The 23,800-nt window shown below is 53.1% G+C and overlaps 8 protein-coding genes across 8 annotated transcripts; 4 read left to right on the forward strand and 4 right to left on the reverse strand.

Moving 5' to 3' along the window:
• Positions 1-225: 225 nt before the first annotated feature.
• On the reverse strand, positions 226-2,144 carry COCSADRAFT_40171 (uncharacterized protein). The gene is made up of 6 exons (XM_007705440.1): positions 2,066-2,144; positions 1,993-2,007; positions 1,733-1,937; positions 1,375-1,685; positions 1,313-1,318; positions 226-1,255 (listed from the first exon to the last, which is right to left on the reverse strand). Exons 1-6 carry the CDS (start codon positions 2,105-2,107, stop codon positions 656-658), a joined length of 1,179 nt encoding a protein of 392 aa, XP_007703630.1. The 5' UTR covers positions 2,108-2,144; the 3' UTR covers positions 226-655.
• A 541-nt stretch (positions 2,145-2,685) lies between these two features.
• Positions 2,686-5,007, forward strand: COCSADRAFT_125472 (uncharacterized protein). Its single transcript, XM_007705664.1, has 2 exons — positions 2,686-3,155; positions 3,211-5,007. The coding sequence occupies exons 1-2, from the start codon at positions 2,726-2,728 to the stop codon at positions 4,710-4,712; spliced, it is 1,932 nt and encodes a 643-aa protein (XP_007703854.1). The 5' UTR covers positions 2,686-2,725; the 3' UTR covers positions 4,713-5,007.
• Positions 5,008-6,024: 1,017 nt separating this feature from the next.
• COCSADRAFT_98927 (uncharacterized protein) lies at positions 6,025-9,447 on the forward strand (the record flags this gene model as incomplete). The annotated part of the gene is made up of 4 exons (XM_007705665.1): positions 6,025-6,141; positions 6,335-7,924; positions 8,933-9,260; positions 9,323-9,447. The coding sequence occupies 4 exons, from the start codon at positions 6,025-6,027 to the stop codon at positions 9,445-9,447; spliced, it is 2,160 nt and encodes a 719-aa protein (XP_007703855.1).
• A 399-nt stretch (positions 9,448-9,846) lies between these two features.
• Positions 9,847-13,648, reverse strand: COCSADRAFT_40175 (uncharacterized protein). The gene is made up of 3 exons (XM_007705441.1): positions 12,591-13,648; positions 12,444-12,541; positions 9,847-12,396 (listed from the first exon to the last, which is right to left on the reverse strand). Exons 1-3 carry the CDS (start codon positions 13,495-13,497, stop codon positions 10,273-10,275), a joined length of 3,129 nt encoding a protein of 1,042 aa, XP_007703631.1. The 5' UTR covers positions 13,498-13,648; the 3' UTR covers positions 9,847-10,272.
• A 1,372-nt stretch (positions 13,649-15,020) lies between these two features.
• COCSADRAFT_163860 (uncharacterized protein) lies at positions 15,021-16,891 on the forward strand (the record flags this gene model as incomplete). Its single annotated transcript, XM_007705666.1, has 2 exons — positions 15,021-16,472; positions 16,523-16,891. The coding sequence occupies 2 exons, from the start codon at positions 15,021-15,023 to the stop codon at positions 16,889-16,891; spliced, it is 1,821 nt and encodes a 606-aa protein (XP_007703856.1).
• Positions 16,892-17,394: 503 nt separating this feature from the next.
• COCSADRAFT_150552 (uncharacterized protein) lies at positions 17,395-20,539 on the reverse strand. Its single transcript, XM_007705667.1, has 2 exons — positions 19,863-20,539; positions 17,395-19,813 (listed from the first exon to the last, which is right to left on the reverse strand). The coding sequence occupies exons 1-2, from the start codon at positions 20,404-20,406 to the stop codon at positions 17,406-17,408; spliced, it is 2,952 nt and encodes a 983-aa protein (XP_007703857.1). The 5' UTR covers positions 20,407-20,539; the 3' UTR covers positions 17,395-17,405.
• A 169-nt stretch (positions 20,540-20,708) lies between these two features.
• On the forward strand, positions 20,709-21,650 carry COCSADRAFT_98411 (uncharacterized protein; the record flags this gene model as incomplete). The annotated part of the gene is made up of 2 exons (XM_007705668.1): positions 20,709-21,075; positions 21,133-21,650. 2 exons carry the CDS (start codon positions 20,709-20,711, stop codon positions 21,648-21,650), a joined length of 885 nt encoding a protein of 294 aa, XP_007703858.1.
• A 78-nt stretch (positions 21,651-21,728) lies between these two features.
• On the reverse strand, positions 21,729-23,597 carry COCSADRAFT_244105 (glycoside hydrolase family 47 protein). The gene is made up of 2 exons (XM_007705669.1): positions 23,179-23,597; positions 21,729-23,116 (listed from the first exon to the last, which is right to left on the reverse strand). Exons 1-2 carry the CDS (start codon positions 23,409-23,411, stop codon positions 21,808-21,810), a joined length of 1,542 nt encoding a protein of 513 aa, XP_007703859.1. The 5' UTR covers positions 23,412-23,597; the 3' UTR covers positions 21,729-21,807.
• Positions 23,598-23,800: the final 203 nt, after the last annotated feature.

The raw sequence follows: 23,800 nt of genomic DNA on the forward strand, positions 1-23,800 counted from the left end.
GGTAAATCCAGCGAGCATTCTGCGCATCACAATATCTGGCACTTGCGGTGCTTGGGGTTCTTTCTTGGGCAAAACACAAGGAAACTTCTTCTGAAACACCTCGGTTTGATGGCAATGAGCCAGTCTGCGTTAGAAAGCAACACAGCCACCCCATGTTCCCGTGTTCCCAGTCTTCCTGCAGTCCTAGTGCATACATACACACGTGGGCACGGTTAAAAAACGTACCAAGAAACATGCCAATCTTTTCCAGAAGGAAAACAAAAACGGTCCTTCCCGAAGACCTGAATATACTCCGATGGCGTCGAGTTAGTGAATCTTACATCGTACTACAAAGATTACCTTACATCGGCGATGTAAAAGATTGGAAGAGAAGAAAAATTCGGACACGCACATGTACACGTACATGCGTACACTTGCTTCCAGTCAGGCTAGAAAGTAACCAAGACCAAGACCAAGACCAAAACCAAGACCAAAACCAAGACTAACCATCCATGTCCCGGAAAGAGGAACAAGAGGTTAAAAAAAAGAAAAGAGTCTGGAACCAAGATGCTTAGCCGTCTTCACTACAATCTTATCTATCCGCCAAACAATGCCCCCTTCCCTTCTCGGACAACTCCCAAATCTGAACAAGCTCGACTTAGTCTATACATCAGATCTAGATCTCACCAAGCCTACCCACACCCTCAAAAACGCCCACACGCTCCAACTCCTCAGCCTCGACACGAGGCAATGCACTAACAGTATCAGCTCTTCCAAGAGCACTCTCTATGCTCCCCCAGAAAGCATCCAAGTCAACTGCTCGCGGGATCCTGCAACCAGGCTGTCCAGGAGGAAGCTTCGCCACTTTAGTCCTACCGAGCTCACCAACTAGCGATTTATCAGACGAGTGAACACCGTCCGTGACGATATCAACGAGGAAGCGCTCGCCGTCTCGGTCATCGAAGATGTGTGGGTTGTATGCTGCGGAGACGGCGAGGGGGTCGTGTAAGGGGGGTCCTTGGGTGATGGAAAAGATCTCGGCGTAGGTGGAGGCGAAGAAGGACATTATTTGGGTGAAGAGGGCGCGTAGGGGGGCTGGCGTTGGCTCATATTTCGATGTGGTTGAGGAATTGTCCCAGATTCCTGAGCCGTAGAGGAGGGTTTGTCGGACTTTGCGGGTGCCGAGGACTTGGTGGGTGAGGTCGAGGGGGATTAGGGTTGTTTTGGGGCGGAGGGTTGGGTTGGAGAAGATGAGGTGCGAGGCTTCGGGGTCGCACTGCGAGTGTGTTAGTGTTGGGCTGTGGTAAGTGTGATTTGAAAGGTGAGTGGTTACGTAGATCTGCGATGTGTTAGCTTGTGGTTTGAGAAGAATAGGGTCGGGAAAGGTAGGTTTACGTTGAACTCGGCGTAGGGGGTCCAGTTGCCAAATCTCTCTCCCTCGCCTTCTACTTTACCCATTGGCGCATCTGTGAAACCTCCGCCGACGGCCCCTCCCATGATGCTGAGGCCTTTGATGTGACCTGCAAGATCGGGGTATTTCTGGAATAACAAGCCAATGTTGGTCAAAGTACCTGTAGAAACTAGCCAGGCGGTGTCTGGAGGGGTAGCAATGAGCGCTTGGTATGCTGCCTCGAGATGGTCGACATCGGTGGCTGCTGGCTCAACTGGCAGTGGGAGCAGTGTGACTCCGTCTAACCCGGACTCGCCTGCGAATATCAGTGCGTGTTCACTGAGCTTTGGGTCGTGTAGGTACCATGGATGTCGACTGCGTGTACAGCATCGCGGGCAATCGGCTTCGCTGCGCCCGAGTAGACTTTAACATCGCGCCTACCAACGGCTTCGAGTATCGCTCTAGTGTTGTAGGTCGTCTGGTCGAGCGCAGCGTTGCCGTGAACTGTGCTTACACCAAGTAGCTCGACCTGAGGGTCATGGGCACACAAAAGAAGTGCGTATGCATCCTGAGACACAGCGTTGAGTAACAAGCGGGCGGCGATGCAGCTATCACACACTCACATCATGGCCGGTATCCTTACGGGACGAGGGTCAGTACTCATGGGATGCGCAGAAGACAAAAGCAGGTACACACGCAGTCGAGCCAAATCAGGGTCTTGGGAGCAGTAGCAGACATAGTGCACATGTAAGTATATTGCAATTCGTTACCAATAATGACCAGTTTGGGAAGACACCTTGCACCACCTGCGGTACACATGGGCGCTACACACGCCGCTTGGCCATGCATGACTGTGTTTAGCGGGGTGGCCTAACCGCCTGTGTAGCAAATGGACCCATGCCTGTCAACGCTTGAATACACGCCTCTTTATTCAAGCCCCAAACTTCGCGCACAACCATACGACAACTCCAAAACTGGGTTTCACGGAAATTTGCAACAAAAGGGCTGGAAGGTGATAGATTTGAAGAACGGGGTGGTGCCTGTATTATCTGAACATAGCACATCTCCCATTGGCTTATCGCCTTCTTTGGCGCCAGTTCAGTCAGCAAATGCGTCCAAGTGGGAAAGTCTAGCCATCAACCAACTCCGACTTGTGGCCGTGATCGTGACACGTACACAACAGCCAGAGTATATATCGTCAGAAAATAGCTCTCCACGTTGATTGTTTTGATCCCGACTTTTTGCTGGCAAACCTCACCGCCAGAGTACTAGTTACTGTTGCTATCTAGCCGAGGTTTCCGCCGTCGCAGGAAGTTCCTCTATAAAGCTTACACCGCATGCTTTGACAAAACCAGTATGGATCTCCTCCGCCGCCATGAGGGTCACCACGAGGTGAAGACGGATCGGTACTGGGCTTTTGGGTACTACTTTGAATCTCTCGACGACAAGCAGAAGCACCAACGCCGCGAATATCTGGACTGGTATGGATTTGCTGCCCAGTGGTCGGTGCTGGTCATTTTTGCGCTATTCCAGCTGGGCTTTGCCATTTCATGGGTGATCAAAAGTGGCTTGAAGTACGATCAGCCAAAATCTCCTTCCTTTGCAAAAAGCACAAACGATAGGTTGGGGTGGTTGAGAAAAGTGCACGGCGGGTGCAACAGGATCATATGGTGGATGCGAAAAGATGCCATTAGGGGTTGGGCCTGGGGAACAAGAGGAGAGTGGATCGGTGCGGCTGCGTGGACAATATGGCTGCTGTACCTCTGCGTTGCACACACTGGAAAAGGTATGTTTGATTTTTCCCCGAGCTTCATTTTTTTTCTTTGATTAATTAAGTGTAGATTATCTTCATCTGACGAAACGGTTCGGGCAAATTGGCGCATCACAACTACCAATTCACTACCTGCTGGCCATGCGAGCACCATACAGCCCGGTGCAGTTTCTGACGCGACTCTCACATGAGCAGATCAAGAATTTCCACCAGATTCTAGGACGCATCGTTTTCCTTCTGTTCCTGTTGCACACGGTATTCTACCTCAACTTCTTCGTTTTGTCCGGCTTCATTGCAAAGCGAATCAAGGACTGGGACGTGATCTGGGGCCTCACCAGCATCATCCTTTTTTCCATCATCAGCACCACTGCTCTTGGGTTCGTGCGGAGGAGAAACTACCGCGTCTTCTACATTTCACATATTGCCATTGCAAACTTGATTATTGTGCCGCTATTTCTTCACGTATCGCATCTCCGCGTCTACGTGTATGAAATCATTGCGGTAGAGGCTCTCCATCTCGTCTTCCGTGCTTTGCGTCTCAAGACGTATCAAGGCACCATCAAGCTTCTCCCCGGGACCAATCTGGTTCAAGTTCGCATTCCATTACCATCGGACAGCAAAGCTCTAACTTGGAAACCTGGACAGCATGTGTACCTCAGCAAACCCGGGAATCAAGGCAAGACCCCCAAATGGTACGATCAAATGCTCGCTGTTAACAAGACAAACCCATTCACGATTGCATCTCTCCCGTCCAAAGACAGAGAATTGCTACTGATTGCGAGAACGCTCAACGGGAACACAAAATACCTTGCGGAGCTTGCGCGATCTCTGGCACAGGGGGGCAGCAGCGTACCCATGCTTCCCACAGCAGGCGGCGACATTCCAATATTGCCACTGACTCTCGAGGGGCCTTATGGTGGATCGACCCGGCTGCCAGACCTGTCAGATTATGACAAAGTGCTTTTGGTAGCTGGTGGCGTTGGAGCAACTTTTGTTATGCCCATCTATCGGAGCATTCGCGAGCTGCACAGCCTTACGCCTACAAGCACGCAGATCCGATTCATATGGGCAGTGCAGAAGCTTGTCGAGACCCAATGGGCATTCGCTGCAAACACGCAATCTAGGGATAAGCAGATGGACGATGACAATGACGATGATGATGGTGGTGCAGGGGTGCAAGCGAACGGAGATGGGCTGCTGCACGGACCGAGCAACGTGGAGGTTTATGTGACACGGCCGTCAGGACCAAATCTGCAAGTCAATGCGAATGCGTCTGGCGGTGCATTTGCCGTTGACTCGGATGATGAAGATGGAGAGGCGATCGAAATGCAGGAGAATGAGCAGCTGTTGAGTATGGAGGAGCAGATGGAAAAACCACGCAAGGGCATGGCGATCAAGAGTGGGAGGCCCGATCTCAGGGGAATTGTAGACGAGGTCTTCAGCAAGGGGGTACGGAGTGCTGTGATTTGCTGTGGTCCCAAGCGGATGACAGACGATCTAAGGAGCAGTGTCGAGGTATGGGTGAAGAAGGGCCACGATGTGTTTTGGTACGATGAAACGTTTGGCTGGTAGTGATGATCGCGTCCGGTTCATAGCTTGAAGGCTTTGGAGTTCCAGACTGAGCATCGAAGACGATTTTGATGGTGATCATCTTGTCTACTTAAACCCACCGTCGACCCGGCCGTTGGGCGCGGGTCATGGGTCGTCCCATGGGCTGGCCATGCATCCTTCTGACAGGATGTTCCCTGGTGCATGGCAGTGTGTTTATGCGTATGTCGATATACCTGCTATATACTACTCACAGAGTTTGCAGCGTCTGCTCTGCTGCCTAAGCACTACTACTACTTGCTTAACTCAAGCAAACGAGTCCCACTGGTCACGACGCGGAACCCTGGGCCGTTGCCGCAGACTATCTTGCCAGGAACGGGAAAGGCGCAGGGAGACGGAAGCTTGTCTGGCAGTTGTGCATTGGGCAGTCGGCGTGCACAACACGTGCAATAATAACCAGACCGTTCATGCTGGTGCGCCGTGAGTCTGTCCGGCGACCGGGTCTTGTTACACGATGCTGTTGGTGGTGGTGGTAGTGTTGGTGATGAGGCGCGACAAGGGAGACGGCCACAGGGGGGCGCCAGAAGCCAGAAGGGGGTGCGGGCAAGGGAGTGAGGGTACGGATTTGCTTCTTCACGACTCAATCAATAGTCGACGCAACCATGCCGTCGGCTTCCAGGAGCAGCAGCTCCTATGACGGCCCCAAAGCCACTTTTGGAGCCAGGGCCGCAGATTAGTCGAGGCCCGGGCAGTCTTCTGCCAAGCACGAATCGCCCTGCTCCCCGGCTCTGAGCGCTCGACGGCATTCTCCAGCTCTCAAGTCCTCTCTCCTCCTGACGGGGCTCCCTCATCCCGTCGCGACTTGCTCACGCACTTCTTGTTTGCAGCTGCTGGAACGCTGAGCACGCGACGTCGACCCTTCAATCGCTACCCTTCTCCTTTGCCCTTCTCCACCACCACCACTATACACTATTTTTTCCTTGTCCCCTTCACTTTAGTCCGTTGTCACCACTCAACGGCCGGCCCTGCAGGGAATCTGCTTGCAACGCGCATCCAAAGCACCGCCCCTCGCCGCCTCGGACCCGTGTGTCCCCACACCCACCACGTCTTCTGCTCCTGCTCGCCCATGGTGCTTTGCTGGTAGTCACGAGTGCTCCATAGTAACGAGCGCCCACCGCCAAACCCCCGTCGTCTCCTAGCAGCCTCGCCTCATTCCCCGGACGTACAGGCTGGCAACGCCTGCTGTCAACATCGTCACTCGCACCTCCTCCTCCTCCCCCCCGGGTTCTTTCTACCTTCCACGCCGCCTCCCTCCTCGAATTCTGCACAACCGTCTATGGCTGCTCTCGCCTCCTCTCGCCAGACAGCAGCCCCCATCCAGCAGCTGACGCCGCCCAGCAGCTCTCACGGCGGACGGGGATCCTGGGATTTCGCTGTTCCCGTCAACGGCTTGGTGCGTACTCATTTCCCCTTTGCTGTCTGCATGTCTCACAACACATCAAACACTTGTCGCCCTCGCACTAGATGCGCTACTGCAGCGCTGGACCATGGTGCTTCCGCTTCGCCAAGTCTGCCCACTTGCCACATAATTCCCACTTTCACCAATGATGTCAGTGCATGGACTAGCCTGCTAACCGCATGCACAGAGAGAGTCGTTTGACCAAGAACACCACATGTCCGAGCACGGCGCCTACACTCACACTGCCCATCATTCCTACAGCTCGCAGGCCAACGGCTTTGCCCAGCCCGTACGCTCACCTACGTGGGACTCCCAAGATCAGGGTCGATCTCAACCCGTTTCCGATCGCGTCGGCGAACTGCACAAGAAGAAGAGCGGGGAAATGATTGCCAGCAACACTGACCAGGACAGTGTCTTGGAGTACTACAAGACTCATACCAACAACAAAAGAGGCCCCTCCAGCATTAAGGGAATGCCCAAGAAGAAGACTTCCAAGGGCGGTCAGTCGGACCCTGAATATGACGAAAACAACTGGATTCACCGAGACAAACTCAAGGAGATTGAAACTCGAGAACTAGAAGAGGCTGGCTTCAGGGTCGGGCGATCTAGCAGGTCCAACAGTCGTTCGCAAAGCACAAGCCGGCGTGCACGGGACCGCACAAACTCGGAATCGACCGAACAGTCAAAGAACGGCGATGAGCGGTCCGAGCCGAGGAAACGTGTATCCACTATTCCAGCTGGCGACGAGGAGGCGTACGAGAACCACTACACTGCCAGTCCAACACTCCAGGACGAGACTGTGGAATTCCAGCCCACGTCTTCCAAGGCGAACCATACCGTGAGACCTAGTACGTCTCGCATTCCACTGCCCAAGACGAGTGGTATACCTGTTCCTTCTTCGGTAGCAGACCGTGATGCGCCGCTTCCTAGGTCAAGGGCAGGAAGCACCCACTTGAACGGGGAATCCATTGCTACAATGGGCGCGCGCGTCCGCAGTGGCAGTGTAGGGAGCCAAGTGCTGCTTGACGATTACGAGGATGGACAAGAGAGGATGCTACATCGTGGTCACAGGCGCAATACTTCAACCGGAAGCTACTCTCCGCCCAAGTCACCGCAAAAGTCACCTGTCAAAAAACCAGCGGGCAAGCAAAACCCATCCGCATCGCGAAAGACCAGCGTCCAGAAGAAGCAGACCAAGTCTCGCACTACGTCCAGCACTTCACCTCCTAACAAGCGCCCTGGTACAAGCGGCGGTATGACGCGCCCTACTACTGCTCACCGACCAGAAGGAGAGGCACCGTGGATAGCATCCATGTACAAACCAGACCCGCGTCTTCCTCCAGACCAGCAGATTATCCCAACCCACGCGAAGCGAATGCAGCAAGAGCAGTGGGAGAACGAGGGCAGAGTTGGCTCAATGTATGACAAGGATTTCCGCTTGCTGAACGATGATCCCATGATGAGCAAACGACTTTCGCAGCTTGCCAACCTTGACCCCATCGCTATTGAGAAGGCCCGGGAAGAAGAAGCCTGGCCCCTCCCTAGCCCTACAAAGCAGGAGTCCTCATCAAATGAGAAGGGCGACACCAACACTGCCAAATCTCCAACCATGGAGCAGAGTGCTTACAAGTTGACTCCAACAATACCTCAAGGAGCCGATCGCGCTCCTTCGCCCAAGTTGGCCCCTCCTATCACGCCCGCACAACCTAAGCCTGAAGTCACTCGAGTGTCTGAGCCAAAGGAGGAAGTCAAGGAGAAGAAGGGTTTGTGCTGCATCGTCATGTAGTCTTCGCGCCTTGTATTCCCTTTCATTTCCCTTTTTTTCGTACTAACTGCATCCAAAAACTGGTTTCCTTTTGTGTATGGCGTTATTGGCGCACAGCTTCGGCTGGGCGGCCCACATTCAACTCTACTTTCATTCATTCCCCTGTGCAGACCTGGGCTGATAGCGTTTCAGCGACTTGTTCAATTGTTATTTGTCATCTCATTCCTTCCCTTTTGGTTCTGCGTACCTTTTTTTTTATCCCATTGGCGGATGTATTCTCTTTCAGGTTTCAGGACCCATACATATATGAGCATATCCACATGGCAGACAGCCAGTATTTCCTTTTTCTCCTTTCATTACAGACAGAGACGGACTCCAGGTGTCCAAGACTAGCAATGGTCAGAGAGGAGGATGAGTTTCGTTAGGGGCGAGACATGGCTTCGGCAGGTCCAAGCACAAGCGACGAAGCCTTGTCAGGGTAGTCGAATTTATAGATTCATAATGATATCAATCATGCAATCTTGACTCGCTGCATTGACTTGCTTGGTGGACTGAGTTTGATAAATATGAAGTGCGAACAAGGATCAGAGATTTCTGACTCATATCTTCGCTGAGACGATGATAAAAGTCAAGTTATCACGGGTGGTGCAATTCCTGATTGCTGTAGGGTAACAATGTAGAGTTTCCTTGAGCATGAATCAATTCACGACCATGTTGGAGAGTGACATCACGTGACATATGCCACTAGCTTCTCGCTTGCCAGACCTCTCCACGCAAACCAATTTTAGCTTCGGCGAATCGCTAAACTTTTCGATCTTCCTCTTTATCATCACCATCTACTCTTCGAGGAACACCCGACAGATATAAATCATACATCATGGTATGTACCCCCCTATACATCATCTCCAGGAGCCATTGGAGCGCCGCTGGTAGCCAGCGACGCAATCCAACATACTGCGCGGCCCAGCCCCTCTCGCTCGTACCCCGCGAAATGTCGCTGACGTGAAAAACCCCAAACAGTCGGACGGAGAAGACGATACCAAGTCCCAAGTCAGCGCGGCCGCCGAGGTCGAGGTCTCTGCGGATGCATCCGGCGGCAAGGGCCAGATGAGCGTGCTTGAAGCGCTCAAGGGCGTGCTCAAGCTCGCTCTCATCCACGACGGTCTTGCCCGTGGTCTGCGCGAGGCGTCCAAGGCGCTCGACCGTCGTGAGGCACACATGTGCGTCCTCAACGAGGCGTGCGAGGAGGAGGCGTACAAGAAGCTCGTTGTTGCCCTGTGCTCCGAGCACAAGATTCCTCTGATCAAGGTCCCTGATGGCAAGCAGCTCGGCGAGTGGGCTGGTCTCTGTACGTTTTTGTACCTTTGTACCCTTGAACGAAGATTGTTTTGCTAACAAAGATATCAATAGGCCAGATTGACCGTGAGGGCAACCCCCGCAAGGTCGTCAACTGCTCTTGCGTCGTCGTCAAGGACTGGGGTGAGGAGTCCCAGGAGCGCAGCATCCTCCTCAACTACTTCCAGACCGAGCAGTAAACGTCCATCTCGTTTCCTCTACGAGAACCACGACGCCTCCCATGCACACTCGACGACCTCCCACTTTTTTTACTTTTTCCCTTCGGCAATGGTCAAGAATCTTCGGCTGCACTCTGTTCGGTTTCCGTTTCGGGCATGGCTATGGAGTTTGATGAGGAAATGTGAGGGGTGAGCGATGTGATGGGTTGTATGGAATTAGACTGGCCTCTTTCTTGTCTTGAGAAGAGAGCTGTGATACCAATTGAGAAAGGATTCAACGTATTTTGCTGTGTGCCACTTGTACCTGATTGATTGATTGACCCCACTTGAGTTATGAGTTTTTTTTCGTCCTGTGATGCAAGTACTCTTATGGTCATTTAGTGATCCATAGTATACAAAACGCCAATTCACTAGGAATAGAAAAATGTATTTTTCACCAATGTTCAACATGTCATCTCGTATAGTCCTGCTATATTTTTTCTTTCATAATATCTACCACCTACATAACCGTTAGCGAGCTCTCCTCAATCCTCTTTGCCTCGGAGAAGAAGAATCCAATTGTATATATGCTACGCTATGCAAGACCGCGAATCTCCAACCCCCCCCTCAAAAAAAGAAAAGAAAAGAAGGGAAAAAGATAGAAGAGGAAAGGAAATAAGAATATGTGTCTCAATATGCGATTTCTTTGTATTTCATCCCCCCCAAAACTCAGCCCACACTTCCCTTTCTACTTCCTACTTCAACAACAACAACAGCATCTACTAACTCTCACAACTTCCCCCCCACTACCACCACCACGCCAATCTCTTCAATAACAACAAGAAACAAAGGTCTAGCTAGCCCACCTTACATGTCCCTCACTTTCCCCCTGGGAATCTCCGTCTCGACCATTTCCAACCCACTCAGGCTAGGGTACCGCTTACTAAACGTATCCACGTCGAGATCATCTGCTTGCTGACTTGCGAGCGATGACGGTAGGAGCTTATTGCTACTGATGCTATCTTTTGCAGAAGCCTTGGTAGGGGAGGTAGACAAGGGCGAAGCACCGGGGGTACCCGTTTGAAGGGCTTTTGGTTTTGGGGCGCGGGGAGGCGGGCCAGAGGGGTTGCGCATGTTGCTGATTGTCGGGGGAGCGGAAGCAGAGGGGACGGGTGGGGGCATGTTGGGTCGGATTGAGGAGGGCTTGGTGTAGGCCATGTCTTGCTGCTGAGGCTGGGAAGGTACGTTTACGGGTTTTCGGGCGATGGTGGGGGGTTGGGTGCGGGAGGGTGTGCCGCTTTGGTCCTGGGGTCGCAGGGGAAGGGGTTTGCCGGTGTCGGTGTATTTGCCGTAACCTTCAGCTGTGCGGTTGGTGGGAGTTGGTTTGCTGCTTTCGTCCAAGAGGTTCTTGACACGGTCTTGGATGGTTGAGGCTTTGGATGGGCCTGGCTTTACTTTTCCTTGAGCCTGTGATGCCACTCGTTGCTTGTACTCTGCTGCTGCGGCTTCTACGCGGCGTTCTTCCTCTGCCAACTGTCTCTTTTCCAACTCCCTTCGGACCTCTGGTGACAGGTCTTGTGTTTCGTCAAGGGCGCTGCGGTCATCGTCGCTTAATCCGCCTGTGGTCTCCGAGCCAGCAATAGGGGTCAGGCCACCCTTGGAGCTCAGGTGCTGATGATCGACTGGTGTCAGAGGCGGCTGATCACGCTCATGCTCAGGTGTCTTGTGGGTCGTCTCAAAACGCCGGAAAGCGTCGCCAAACTTGCCCTTGACAATGTTGGTCAAGCTTCCGCGTTTACCATGTTTGGAGTGTGAACTACTGCGGCGATGCTTGTGGCCCTGCTCTTCCTGCTCGATGCTTCGGAGAAAGTCTACGCTCGATCGGACATTGATTTCTTCGGGCTCCGAATCATCTACTGCGTTTGAAGTTGTACGGCGTAGCAACGACGGAGCATCGAAACTGCGACCGCCAGTCATTTCTCGATCACGTAGATAGTCAAGATTCGACTCTACGTGTATACTGACTGGGCGCGAGTTTGAGTTTGCAGACCTTGACCGATCTATGGCAGAGCCAAGCTCCATGTTAGATGGGCGCTGGCTCTCCAATGAGGGCCTTGCCGATGCAGGTGATCTCGGAATGCTGAGCTGAGACTTTGATCTTGCTTCCAGCACCGGGCGCGGGGGCAAAGCGAACTCGGGCTTTAGTGCTGGACTGGAAAGAGGGCTTGACGGTGGCTTTTCAAACGAGCGCGTATGGCTCATGGTTCGGCTGTGTTGCGAGGTCAGGGGGACCTTCCAGATTGGGCGGCTATTGACGTCTGGGTATTTTTGTGAAGGGACGGGAGATGCCCGTGGGGATGTTTGCACCCCGGTAGATACCATGTTGACTCTCTGTGGAATGGGCTGCTGTGAGCCCTGACTGGTAGAGCTCGGGCTATCACTAGTCTCATGGGGCGCGGATTTCCTTAGCGATGTAGCTCTGGAAAGACCCCCTGAGGAGACAGTTGAAGGCTTCACTCCAGGTGTCGAGTCGACAGCTGGGGGTGAAGGGGATGCAAAAGCTTCGTCTGCCAGTGCCTCTGTGACGCGCTTGGACAGTGCCGGATCGGAAGACGTAGGCGCTTCGCCAAATTCAAACTTTTGGCCGCGGTCGTGCAACAGAGAGAACTCGTCCAGCGAAGGAAAGCGAGATGCAAGCTCGTCGGCAGCAGCACGCCTCACTTGGACATCTTGAGAGTCTAGTGCTGCAAAGGGGTCCGAGGTAGTTCCTCTTATAGGCGATGGACTGGGTCTGACTCCTGGTGGGGGTTGCTCAGTGGGTCCAGTAGGTCTTCCTCTCCTCATTGGCGTTATGTCTGGCAATTGTTGGACCTGGACAGTGGGAGCAACTCTTTGCAGACCCACGACAGGAGGGGGTGTAGAGACCTGAGGCTCAGAAGGAGGTAGCTGCTGGTTCTGGCGGGTTTCTGATGGGGTCCTGCCAGTATAGATCTAGCATGTCTTAGCAGCAGACAGTCGAACCAGTATCTTATACATACGTCTTTGATGGGAATTGGTCGGTGGCGCATTGAGCAGACTTCGGCAACAACCTGGTAGATGTTTGGTCGATGCTGGGGGTTTTCGCGCAACATGGAACCTGCCCAGGGTTAGCCATGGCAAGAAGCCTGTTTCTATAGCCTACACACCTATGAGTGCCTTTATGCGGTCTGAAAACTGAGGGTATGCCGGGTATTTAAACGAGGCATTCAAAATGGCCATTTGCCCCACCTCTTCAAAGGGCGTAGTGTAGTAACACAATTTGTATAGCAAGACGCCCAGGGCCCAGATGTCGCTCTTTTCGTCGATTGGCTGCTTGCGGTAGACGTCAATCATTTCGGGACTGCGGTACTGGAGGGTGGTGTGGCGTTGGACGTCTTCCTCAATCAGCCTCCCCTCTGCGGCAGTCGAGGCGGGCGGGCGCGGGGGTGCGGTGGAGCCAAAGTCACAGAGCTTATATACCTTGTTGCTGCCAACGGTAGTGATGAGGACATTTTCGACCTTGAGATCACGGTGGAGGAGGGGTGGTTTGAGGTAGTGCATAGTCGCAACACCCTCGACTACATCGGAGAAGATGTGCAGAATCTCGGGCTCCGTCAGCCGATGCTGCAGCCTGGTGTTCATGAAGTCGATGAGGCCACCGCCCGAGCAAAACTCCATGAGCAGGAAGACTTCGTATCCGCCCGACTTGAGTTGGGATGCATGCGAGTCCATGTAGGTGACGATTTTGCTGTGGCCCTTGAGCTTCTTCATGGTTTCGACCTCTGTGCGCATGTTTGCGAGGGCCTCCTTGTCTGCACATGCCACGCGCTTGAGGACTGCAGTCTCTGGCGTCTTTGCATCCGACTTTGGTATGCGGACGAGGTAGACGTGGGCAAAGCCACCCTCGGACAGGTACTTTTCGATTGTGACGCGGTGGTTGCCGACCTGGACTTTTGTGCCCGGGGCAAAGGTGCCCGGGGGCGCATTGGAGACGGCAACGGGGCCTGGGGCGCGGTATGCGGCCTGTTGGGCCATGGGCATTGCATGCGAGGGAGCATAGCGAGCCGACGACATGATGGGCGGTGAGGGAGGCTGCAGCAGAGCAGGCAGAGGACGGGGAGGCTATGTCTTTGGCATCGAGAAGACAGACAGCAGGACAGGGCGGGCCAGCAGGTGGCGGAGGGGCAGGAGAGGTGTGGTGGTGAATAGATGTGGCATGCGCCCGAGATGGGTGTAATGGGGGAGCGAGGGTCGTGAACGGACCCCTGCAAGCTGGTCGGCATGGGCAAAGCCAGGGTCGGGCAACGTCACAGTTCATGTAAGTGTGTGTGTGTGTGTATATATGTATGTATGGATGTATGTATGTATGCACATGTGGGTGGGTGTGTATATTCTCTAGTCCATGATATGCCTAGGGCCCGCATCCAAGTCACGCACTGCTCGACATGTGCTGGGCAGGCCAGGCGCGAACCTGAGGGCTGCCAGTGCGAGAGAAGCAACATGACCATGGATGGCTATCTGCTGCCGCCAAGCCCCAACACCAGTCTCACTCGCCGAGTCCTGATTGGGCCGGGTCGTGGCTGCCTGACGAGTTGAGGCTGTGGATATGGACGGATGAGTGTGTATACGACGACGAGTCTGTGTGTATGTTGTATGTATGTACGTGTGCATGTCCATCCACACATCCATACATAGTACATAGTAGGTTTTGCTGCCAACGTGTTTAGCACCACGATGCTAACACTACTACTATTACTACTACTACTGTTGTTGAGCCCTCTCGACACGTCGCCGGATCCACGCTGCAGGCAGACAGGCGGCCAGACAGGCGAACACGTCTGGGCGATGACGAGGCGATGCCACAAAGAGGCGGGCGGCGGTACCTGAGCAGATAGGACTTTGCCATGCCATGCCATGCCATGTACATAAGTAGGTGCGTGTCACTGGCAATTGCTTTTGCAGCCCTGAAACGTGTGGGGGGATCAAGTCTTAACCAGCGCAGGGCAAATGTCGGGGCTCGAGGCAGCCGTGATGCCGACCAGACGAGGCACCGGCACGCATTTGATGCGAGGCAGAGACGCAGAGACACTCGCCATGACAGAGAGAGGAGAGGGCGCAGTCCAGGGCCGTTGGCGGCCATGTGACGGCGTTGCGGCGTTGGGCCGACGACAAGAATGGCACTGATGATGCTGCTCCTGGGCCAGCAACCACTCTTTCGTCACTGCCCAGCCCCATGAAACCCTTTGTTTCCCATGGCCTTGCGCTGCTGAGCCCTGAAGGCCCTGTCTACGTACTCTTGTGCTTATATTTACACACAAACACATACCCATATTTAGGCTCGCCCTCCGCCTCTGGTCTCTAGTCCTGTCATTGTCGTCCTCCTGTTGCTGTGCATGTCTGCGTCGTCAGCCTCCTCCCGCCTGCCTGCATCTCTGCCTGACTCGACCCCCCAACCGCCCCATCCGCAACAACAACCCTAATACCCTACCCGCCGACCACACTACAAACAACCCCCCCTCCCCCCGCACCTCACACTACACCCACCACAAACCCTTGCTACGCCTACCATTACCATGGCCATGGCCCAGCACCCAAACATGGCCCGCGTCAGACACCCGCGCCGACCCCAGCGAGATGCCAGCGCCTCACGCTCAGACTCGTCAGCCTCCACCTCGCCCGAGCGTGGCTTCGACGACGAGGACAAGGACTCGGTCATGCTACAGTCAAACGACTCCCTCTCCTCGCTCGCCCCCTCGCTGTCGCCAGACTCCGACGACGATGCCCGCAGGCGCGCCATCGAAGAGCAGAACCGCGTCTCGCCCATCTCCCGCCTCCCCGCCGAGCTCATGATTGCCGTCTTCGCAAAACTCTCCTCCCCCACCGACCTCAAGAACTGCATGCTTGTCTCCAAGACATGGGCCGGCAACAGCGTCGGCCTGTTGTGGCACCGCCCCTCGACAAACAACTGGTCAAACGTCCAGAGCGTCATCCGCACCGTCCAGACCTTCAATAGCTTCTTCGATTACAGCAGCCTCATTAAGCGCCTGAATCTTGCCGCCCTCGGCCGCGAGGTCAGCGACGGCACCCTCAAGCCTCTCTCCAGCTGCAAGCGTGTTGAGCGCCTGACGCTGACCAACTGCACAAAACTCACCGACCTGAGTCTGGAGGCCATGCTCGAGGGCAACAGATATATCCTCGCCCTCGATGTCACAAACGTCGAGTCCATCACCGACAGGACCATGTTCACTCTGGCACAGCACGCTGTGCGCCTGCAAGGCCTCAACATAACAAACTGCAAAAAAATCACCGACGAGTCGCTCGAGGCTGTCGCTAAGAGCTGCAGGCATCTTAAGCGCCTCAAATTAAACGGTTGCTCCCAGCTTAGCGATAGGAGCATCATTGCCTTTGCCCGGAATTGCCGCTACATGCTCGAGATTGACCTCCACGACTGTAAGAACCTCGACGATGCATCAATCACGACCCTCATCACTGAAGGCCCTAACCTCCGCGAATTACGCCTGGCTCACTGCGCCAAAATCACAGACCAAGCTTTCTTGCGCCTTCCGGCAGAGGCCACCTACGACTGTCTGCGCATCCTCGATCTGACTGATTGCGGGGAACTTCAAGACGCCGGGGTTCAAAAGATCATCCAAGCCGCTCCACGACTCCGCAACCTGGTCCTTGCCAAGTGCCGCAACATTACGGACCGAGCCGTCATGGCCATTACACGTCTCGGCAAGAACCTGCACTACATACATCTCGGCCACTGCTCGCGCATTACAGATGTTGGTGTTGCGCAATTAGTCAAGCTTTGTAACCGCATCCGCTACATTGACTTGGCCTGCTGCACGTCCCTGACAGATGCTTCTGTCACCCAGCTTGCAAGCTTACCCAAGCTCAAGCGCATTGGCCTGGTCAAGTGTGCCGCCATCACAGACCGCAGCATATTCGCCCTTGCCAAGCCAAAGCAGATTGGCACTTCTGGTCCTATTGCCCCAAGTGTGCTCGAGAGAGTGCATCTGAGCTACTGCATCAACCTTTCCTTGGCTGTAAGTATTTTCTCTTATTGCATTGCTCTATTTCTTGCTAACAACAACAGGGCATTCACGCTCTCTTGAACAATTGCCCCCGCCTGACCCATCTTTCTCTCACCGGCATCCAAGCCTTTTTACGCGAAGACCTTCTCGCCTTTTGCCGAGAAGCACCTGCGGAGTTTAACGACCACCAGCGCGAAGTCTTCTGCGTCTTCAGCGGTATCGGGGTTCAGCGTCTCCGTGTCTTTATGAACACCAACGGCGGAGAAGACGTGGATCGCGAGCCCGATGGCTTTGGCAATGACAACGGCACCATGTACCACGAAGACGAAGAAGGCGACAACATGATGACCATGACAGCGCAGGCGAACATCATGGCCATTGACGAGGAAGACGAATTTGGCAATGACAGCGAAATGGCGGGTCAGGACTAGTTCTGGAACAGTCGAACTCTCTCATCATCGCTCCATGATCCCCTCCTTCATTAGCATATATCAGGAGTTGTTGTTTTTTTGGCTGTGTTTTTGCGGTCTTTGTGGCATTGTTAGCGCGTACATGGGAATATGGTGTGGTGTGGTCTGGTCTATTTCACGACAAAACCGTGAAAAAAACGGAAACGATTGGCCCTGGAATGGGGTTCCTTCCCGCGCTGGCGGGCATGATTATACCCTCTATGTTTAGTTTTTTGTTTCTAATTATTGTGAAGAGCGAAGGTTACAAGAGCGAGGAGGCATGGCGGAAGCTAGTAACAAAGCAAACATTTTTGTAAGACAAAGTAAGGTATCATATATAAATGAACCGATGAATAATTCGAGACTTGTGTTTTCTTTTTCTTTTTCAACGTAAAAGTACAGCAACTCCCTATTCATCTGACTTGGATACTACATACAACATACAAGCATCCTGACTTCTCCTCCCCCCCCCTCCCCCCCCTTATCTCTCTTAAACTCACCTCATCAACCCACACATACACCCACAATCCGGCACAGGACACATAGCATGTCTCGCAAACCAATCCCTCGCATGATGCCCATGAAACCCATGCGTACAACTCATACAAAAAACCATAAGCCGTGCCTCACGATCCTCTCCCTTGAGCGTCTCGTACCCACCCTGGCGGGCTGGATCCGGGGTGCCCAGCCACAACATGCAGAGTGCACACCGCGGCATTTGCGCCGAGCAATTCGGGCAGTGGAGACCGGGTGTTGAGGATGCCTTTGAGGGTTTTTGCTGTTGCTGAGGAGGTTGGGAGGATGTGCCGGGGGGTTTGGCGGCGAAGGAGGTGCGGTGATGATGTTGGGCCACGCCAGTGGATGGGGGTACAGCACTAGCACCAGCACCAGCACCAGCAGAAGTGAAGGTAGGAAGTAAGCGCCCTTTTGCTGTCTTTGCATCTTTCCTCAGCGCGAGGTTTTGCTGGCAGTTTAGACAACGAATTGTGAGGCTGGGTTGTTGCGGTTTATTTACGCTGCGGCCCTCGCGCGTGACGGAGAGCTGGTTGTGCTCTTTTATGTAGCGGGTGCGTTCAAGGAAGGTGCGGTAGGTTTGGAGGTGCTCGAGGTATGTATCTTTCCAGAGGGTCCAGCGCGGGTCTTGGATATAAAGAGGGCAGGCGCGGCTCAGTAATAAAACTGCGTTTTGCAGCCCCGAGCTGGGCTGCTGGGAGATGTGGACTGTGAGGAGGTCGAGGGAGCGTGCGGTGAGGCCCGTCAAGAGGAGTCCGGATATATCTCCTGTGCGGATGGCGGTATTTGTGGCGGAGGTGAGGAAGGTGGAAAGGGAGGAGTCTGGGAGGTATTTTAGGGCTACGGCGACGCGGTCGTGAAGGGAGATTTGCGGCATATGGACTACGCTTGTCCAGTCACCCGTTATGAAGTAGGTTAGGAGGGATTTGAGGTAGGGATTTGGTGTCATGTCGGCCATCCAGGCGCAGGCTTCGCGTTGGTCGGCGGAGACGCCGGAGGAGGGCGAGGCGCAGGCTATGACGGCTGCGAGGCTGATGTCGTCTTTTGGAAGCTTCTTTGCTGTCAGTGTGCTGCGGAGCAGGGTCAAGGCGATGTCTTTGTAGCCTTGGAAGACGGCGAGGACAATGGCTTTGTAGATTTCGCCGCCGGAAACGAGATCGTTGCACGTCTTTTGGACGCCGGATTCTTCCAATGACCAACCGCAGAGACTGAGGCAGAGTTGGCGGTTTTCTGGGTATTCGGTGGATACGCCTTGGAAGGGTGGAAGTTCCATTGCTTCGACGATTTCCTTTACCGCATCGTGGAACATTTCTTGGCTTGTTTTCGCGTCCGGGTCGATCAGCCGTTCGTCGTACATTGTCAGTTCGTTGGCCCATATCGAGCTTACACCGAGATATTTCAGGTCAAGTCCGTTGCCTACCATACCATCCCCTGAAGCATGGGCGTCCATCCTTTCCACTAATGTCCATGCATCGACTAGCAGCGGGTTGTTGGCGACTACTGCTTTGTTCTTTGCACAGTTGAGCGAGTAACCCTCCTGCACCCGTCTTTTGGGTACCTGGAGTATAGCGAGGAAATCTGAGAGTGGAATTTCGGCGTCGAGTCCCTCTTCAAATCGAGGGAGCTCCTGTTGGCCAGCACTTATCTGTAAACTGTCTATGCTCGCTGACAGATCTACTTCGTTTCCAGCATCACTTCTCTGCTTTTCGCGCAGTGCTCGTTTCTGTAATGCAATCATGTCTTCTGCTACTGTGCCATTTTGTGGAGTTGCCTTGGCAATGCAAGTGCGGTCTTTATATATCTCCTCAAAAGCACTGACGTTGAGTCGTGGAGGCGATAATGGTACTTTGAGCACTTCGACTTCGCGGTTGGAATGAAGACCCAGTGCACATTGTCCTTCAAGAGGGCTGCCAACACTCATAAAATCGTACGCTACTATACGTTGTTTGTTATTTTGCCGATACTCCTTGCCATGCGCTGGGTACCGTAAGTGGTGCATTGCTTTGGTATAGTAAGGAGACGCCCAGGCGCGTGCAAACGGAGTATCTGCAGTTTCTGTAGGCTGGTGGGAGTGTTGAGCAAGTTCAATGACTTTGAATTCGCCAGTGTTGGCCAGCACACCGAATGTCGCTCTCTTGGTTCCAGAATACCGAAGACTCCATATTGATGCGGATTGAGAATTGTCCACTATAGGCTTGAAGTCTAAAACGGCGCCGTTGCTCGTGTTGTCGCCGGATGTTGCTCGTTGTTTGACGAAGCGTGCATCCCATACTGTCACAGTTGGATCGCCTGCTGATCCCGCTGACAAAAAGTAGTTCTCGTCCATGGGATCTATGGCAATGTTATGTACTTGGCGTGTCTGGAATTGTGCAATGCCTGTTGTACTCGAGTCTGTAGGGTATGAGCAAGACTAACATTTGCTATCGCTATGCAAACACACCTCTCAAATCGTAGATGCGCACATATTGCCTTGACACACCGGCCACGAGCATTTCCGGTTGCCTATCAAAGAACTTGATACTCGAAACTGCCTCCGAGCTTGCCAGTTTCTTGTACGGCTCGTCCTTGGCCGTGACTCGTGAATCATTCATATCGTAGATGTTGAGGCAGACATCATTGCGCACTCTGTCCAGACCAGCAGCCAAGAGGTTCTTCGAGCTAAAGGCAATTGCGTTGCATTTCCTTTGGTGTCGTATGGAGAAAGAATGAATGTAGTCGCTGTCAGGCTTTTCTGGGTCAAGTGCAACGAGGGTAGCTTCTCCAGAAGTTGATCCTATCGCGACCACGTTGGGGTCTTTCTTCGACCAGTCAAAGGCCGTGTAGTTTGGCAGCTTGTCGCGGATACATATTTGTTTGTAATTGACCTTGCTCTTACTGAACTCATCAATCTGACATAGACGTAGTCGATTGCTTGCAATGTCGATGATTATAAACCGAGGATCGGCCTGCGTCGAGTGCGGTGACCACCTGATTGCTGCCTCCATTTCACCAGTCAGTGACCGTGGCTTTCCTACGGTTCAAATTGGTAATTTTCTGGTGTTGCAAAAGTGTCATTGGCTATTAACGGGCGATTCGAAGCAGCAATGAATGAGCGAATCCATAGACATTATGTCATCGTATCAGTTGCCTGCAACATGGACGACCATGGGTGAACGCCCGACGCGTGACCCACCTTGGCGTAGACCGGGCGGTCAAGCAACCTTAATTCTGCCGCCCCACTAAAACTTCCCTTTGCTCAATCCCAAAACTTTCCTGGTCAACACCATCCATCCTTCAGCCTGCCACAATGTCGCAAAAGCGCAAACACGCCGAAGCTTCCGAGGCCTCAAATTCCGCCCCCAAGCCGTTCAAAAGACATCGCGCTTTCAAACCAGGGCCGGGTCACCAAAAACCGAAGAAGCGACCACAGGTGTCGAGTGACATCGACAAGAGCACTAGCACTCATGCGCTGAAGAGCAGGATACGGGATTTGAAGCGTCTGTTGGCACATGTCGACAATGTGGGCGACCACAAGATGTCGGCAAGCAGTCGGATAGAGAGGGAGAGGGAGTTGGAGGCGTGTGAGCATGAGCTGAGAGAGAAGATGGAGAGTAGTAGGGAAGCCGAGTATAGGAAGAAAATGATCGGAAAGTACCACCAGGTACGATTCTTTGGTATGATATTCCTTGGTCAAAACACATCTACAATGATTTTATTGCTAACGCGCGCAGATCGTCAAAAGGCCACACGGATACTCAAGAAACTGAAAAAGGAGCTACAGAGCGAAGAAGATGAGGAAAAGAAGCAGGAGCTTTTGCGAAAAGTCCATAATGCCGAAGTCGATGTCAACTACGCCATATACTATCCGCTGATGAAGCCATATGCCTCTCTATATCCAAAATCGAAAAAGGAAAAAGCGGCGGATTCGGAGGAGAGTGGGGAGGGTGATTCTGGCGACAAATCGAATCGCGAAGTTGACGGACCCAAGGGAGATGTAGCTATGTGGAAGACTGTTGAGGAAGCCATGGCAGAAGGCACGCTGGACGCGCTAAGGAACAGAAAGGAGGACCTGCCAGCACCAGCGCCTGCAAAGGAAAAGAAGAGCAAGAAGCCGGGCCAAGCTATCAAGAGCAAGGAAAAGAAGATAGCAGAGAAACTTACTGCAGCGAAGAACCGCCGTGAGAGGAGAGCCTTGGGTGTTCAGGCTCAAAAAGAGGCAGAGGAAAGCGATGGTGGTTTCTTCGAGTAACATGCCACTTTTATTACAGCGTGGCCGATTGCATTATACCCGGCGAAAATGTCGTCAATACCATTACCCTGAAGCATGCGTCACACCAATGGATATATGAATGATCTAAACAGCAACAGCCCTCAGATATATAATCTCTGCAAAGGGATGCTCCCTCTCACTTGCTTCCCCCGTGAACCCTAACTGGATGTGCCTCAGTATTGTAAACCCACTCGTTCTTCCCATCCTTGGAAACCTGCCACTCGTCCTCCTCCGCATGAATCAAATACGAATACTTGAGCACCTCCGCAAACCAGAAGCTCTCCTGGAAATCGCTGAACCCGCCTCCCCCAACGACATTAACATTATTGATCGAACTGTACCCGCTGCCCACTCGCGTCGTCTGATTAATCGCAGCAAACGCATCCCACGCCCATTCCTGGTACTTTGGATCCGATGTAGCGCGGAAGGCATAGTAGTACGACTCGATAACCTCAGGCCTCAACACGTAGTTCGCATTCTTAATCCAGAACCCCGCCGATTCAAAAAGCTCCGTCTGGTTCGCCGGTATATTTGTAATGTTCCAAGAAAAGACCTCGGGCCCAATCCGCGTCGCAGTATTGATATACGTCTCATGACACCCATTTACAAGCTCGAGCCCAAAATCAATGTAATCCTGTCGTCCCAGGACCTGGCCGCCCAGTATAAAATTACCGCCATCAAAGCAGCCCAGATGCTGATTGTCGAATTTGAGCTGCGGGCCATTGTAGGCAGCGAGAAAAGTAATGTCGGGCCGCGGTGAAGGGTGCGAGACTAGATACTTGATGCTGCTGTCTACAGCCGTGACCCAGCGGTCTTTGAGCTGCGAGAATTTCGGGTCGTACATGTACATTTTGATTAGGTATTCGTAGAAGGAATCCGAGCCGCTGACCCAGCCGCCGTTGCTGCTGGTGAATTCGCCCGTCTGCACACTGATGGTGGATCCGACGAGACCCGGGAATGGCTCGCCGGATGCTGGGGAAGGGGAGAGTAGGTATGATTCTGCTTTTGCGACGATATCTGCGTAGGTTTGGTTTCCGGATAGGTCGGCTAGACGCGTCCATTCGAGGATGAGGGTTCCGATTGTTGCGAGGCCGTTGGGGTTGCCGTCGTTGCCGCGGGCGCTGAGGTCAAGATTGTTCCAGGGTACGCCTGAGGGTGTCTCGAATGCGTAGGAAAGGTTGTTGGCTAGGTTGATGGATTGTGTTAAGAGGGCTTCAACGTTCGATGGGTTGTCTGCGAGATGCGCCAGAGGTCCGCGTAGGAGATCGTATCCTGAGAGCATGCCGCCGAGATACCGGATTGTGGTTTCGAATAACGAGACTGAGGAGTCTGTAACGCCCCAGTTGATGGTTGGAATGTGGTCTAGAATTTGGTTTACTGTTTTTTTCTCGCCCATGATAAGTGCTGTGCTGAGGGCGTCTACGGCGGAGGCTCCCCATCCGTTTCTGAAGACGTGTTAGTTTGATTCTCCATTGAAGCGCTCCTGAGGTGCAATTTTGGTACTCACCGGGAGTTACTCCCATTGTTCGTCACGGGATTCAACTCATCCTTCGGAAACGCATAAGTGTAGTACCCATCCCAGCTCACTCTAAACGCATCCACCACAGCCTGTGCTCTTTCTTCTGGCGACGACAGTTCGGGAGGCGCCTCATACTGTCTCGCCGGTAAGTCTATCGGTGCATTCGATGGCAGAGACGATGCCACAGCAGCCGTGAGAGCGAAAACTCCGAGTCGAATCATCGTAGCGTGTCGTCAAAGCACAACAAGATGAATCCTTCCGAGTAGTAAACCGGAGATTTAAATAAACAACAAGGTCCTTCGCTACTTAAAATACTATCTTCCACAGCGCGTCTAGAAAAAAAAATAAAAGTTAGATCCAAGGTCAAGCAACCGAAATGGAAAAGCAAAAAACCTTATTAAATTACTCAAGAAGCAGGACCAAACAAGTCTACATATGCATTTTCACCGCCCGCCAGCCCGTTTGTTTCCTTGCAGATCACTATATCACCTAGAACCTAGAATTCCCATATGTCAGCTGACAGAGAAATAAACACCATGACCCCAGACGCTGCCAAAATGTTGGGGGTTATCAATATTTGGCAACCCTTGTCTACCTCAGATAGGAAGGT

This window comes from Bipolaris sorokiniana (assembly GCF_000338995.1).
Source record: "Bipolaris sorokiniana ND90Pr unplaced genomic scaffold COCSAscaffold_14, whole genome shotgun sequence".
NCBI lineage: Eukaryota > Fungi > Ascomycota > Dothideomycetes > Pleosporales > Pleosporaceae > Bipolaris > Bipolaris sorokiniana.

Bases quoted from the DNA above. Each gene is read 5' to 3' on its own strand.
- COCSADRAFT_125472 (XM_007705664.1), top strand. From the start codon at position 2,726: ATGGATCTCCTCCGCCGCCATGAGGGTCACCACGAGGTGAAGACGGAT. The intron at 3,156-3,210 runs GTATGTTTGATT...AATTAAGTGTAG, and splicing joins CGTTGCACACACTGGAAAAG to ATTATCTTCATCTGACGAAA.
- COCSADRAFT_40175 (XM_007705441.1), bottom strand. From the start codon at position 13,497: ATGTCGTCGGCTCGCTATGCTCCCTCGCATGCAATGCCCATGGCCCAA. The intron at 12,542-12,590 runs GTGTGTAGGCTA...AACCCTGGGCAG, and splicing joins CCGCATAAAGGCACTCATAG to GTTCCATGTTGCGCGAAAAC. The intron at 12,397-12,443 runs GTATGTATAAGA...AAGACATGCTAG, and splicing joins GACCAATTCCCATCAAAGAC to ATCTATACTGGCAGGACCCC.
- COCSADRAFT_40171 (XM_007705440.1), bottom strand. From the start codon at position 2,107: ATGTCTGCTACTGCTCCCAAGACCCTGATTTGGCTCGACTGC. The intron at 1,686-1,732 runs GTACCTACACGA...TGATATTCGCAG, and splicing joins ACACGCAGTCGACATCCATG to GCGAGTCCGGGTTAGACGGA.
- COCSADRAFT_244105 (XM_007705669.1), bottom strand. From the start codon at position 23,411: ATGATTCGACTCGGAGTTTTCGCTCTCACGGCTGCTGTGGCATCGTCT. The intron at 23,117-23,178 runs GTGAGTACCAAA...ACACGTCTTCAG, and splicing joins AACAATGGGAGTAACTCCCG to AAACGGATGGGGAGCCTCCG.
- COCSADRAFT_150552 (XM_007705667.1), bottom strand. From the start codon at position 20,406: ATGGAGGCAGCAATCAGGTGGTCACCGCACTCGACGCAGGCCGATCCT. The intron at 19,814-19,862 runs GTGTGTTTGCAT...CATACCCTACAG, and splicing joins GCGCATCTACGATTTGAGAG to ACTCGAGTACAACAGGCATT.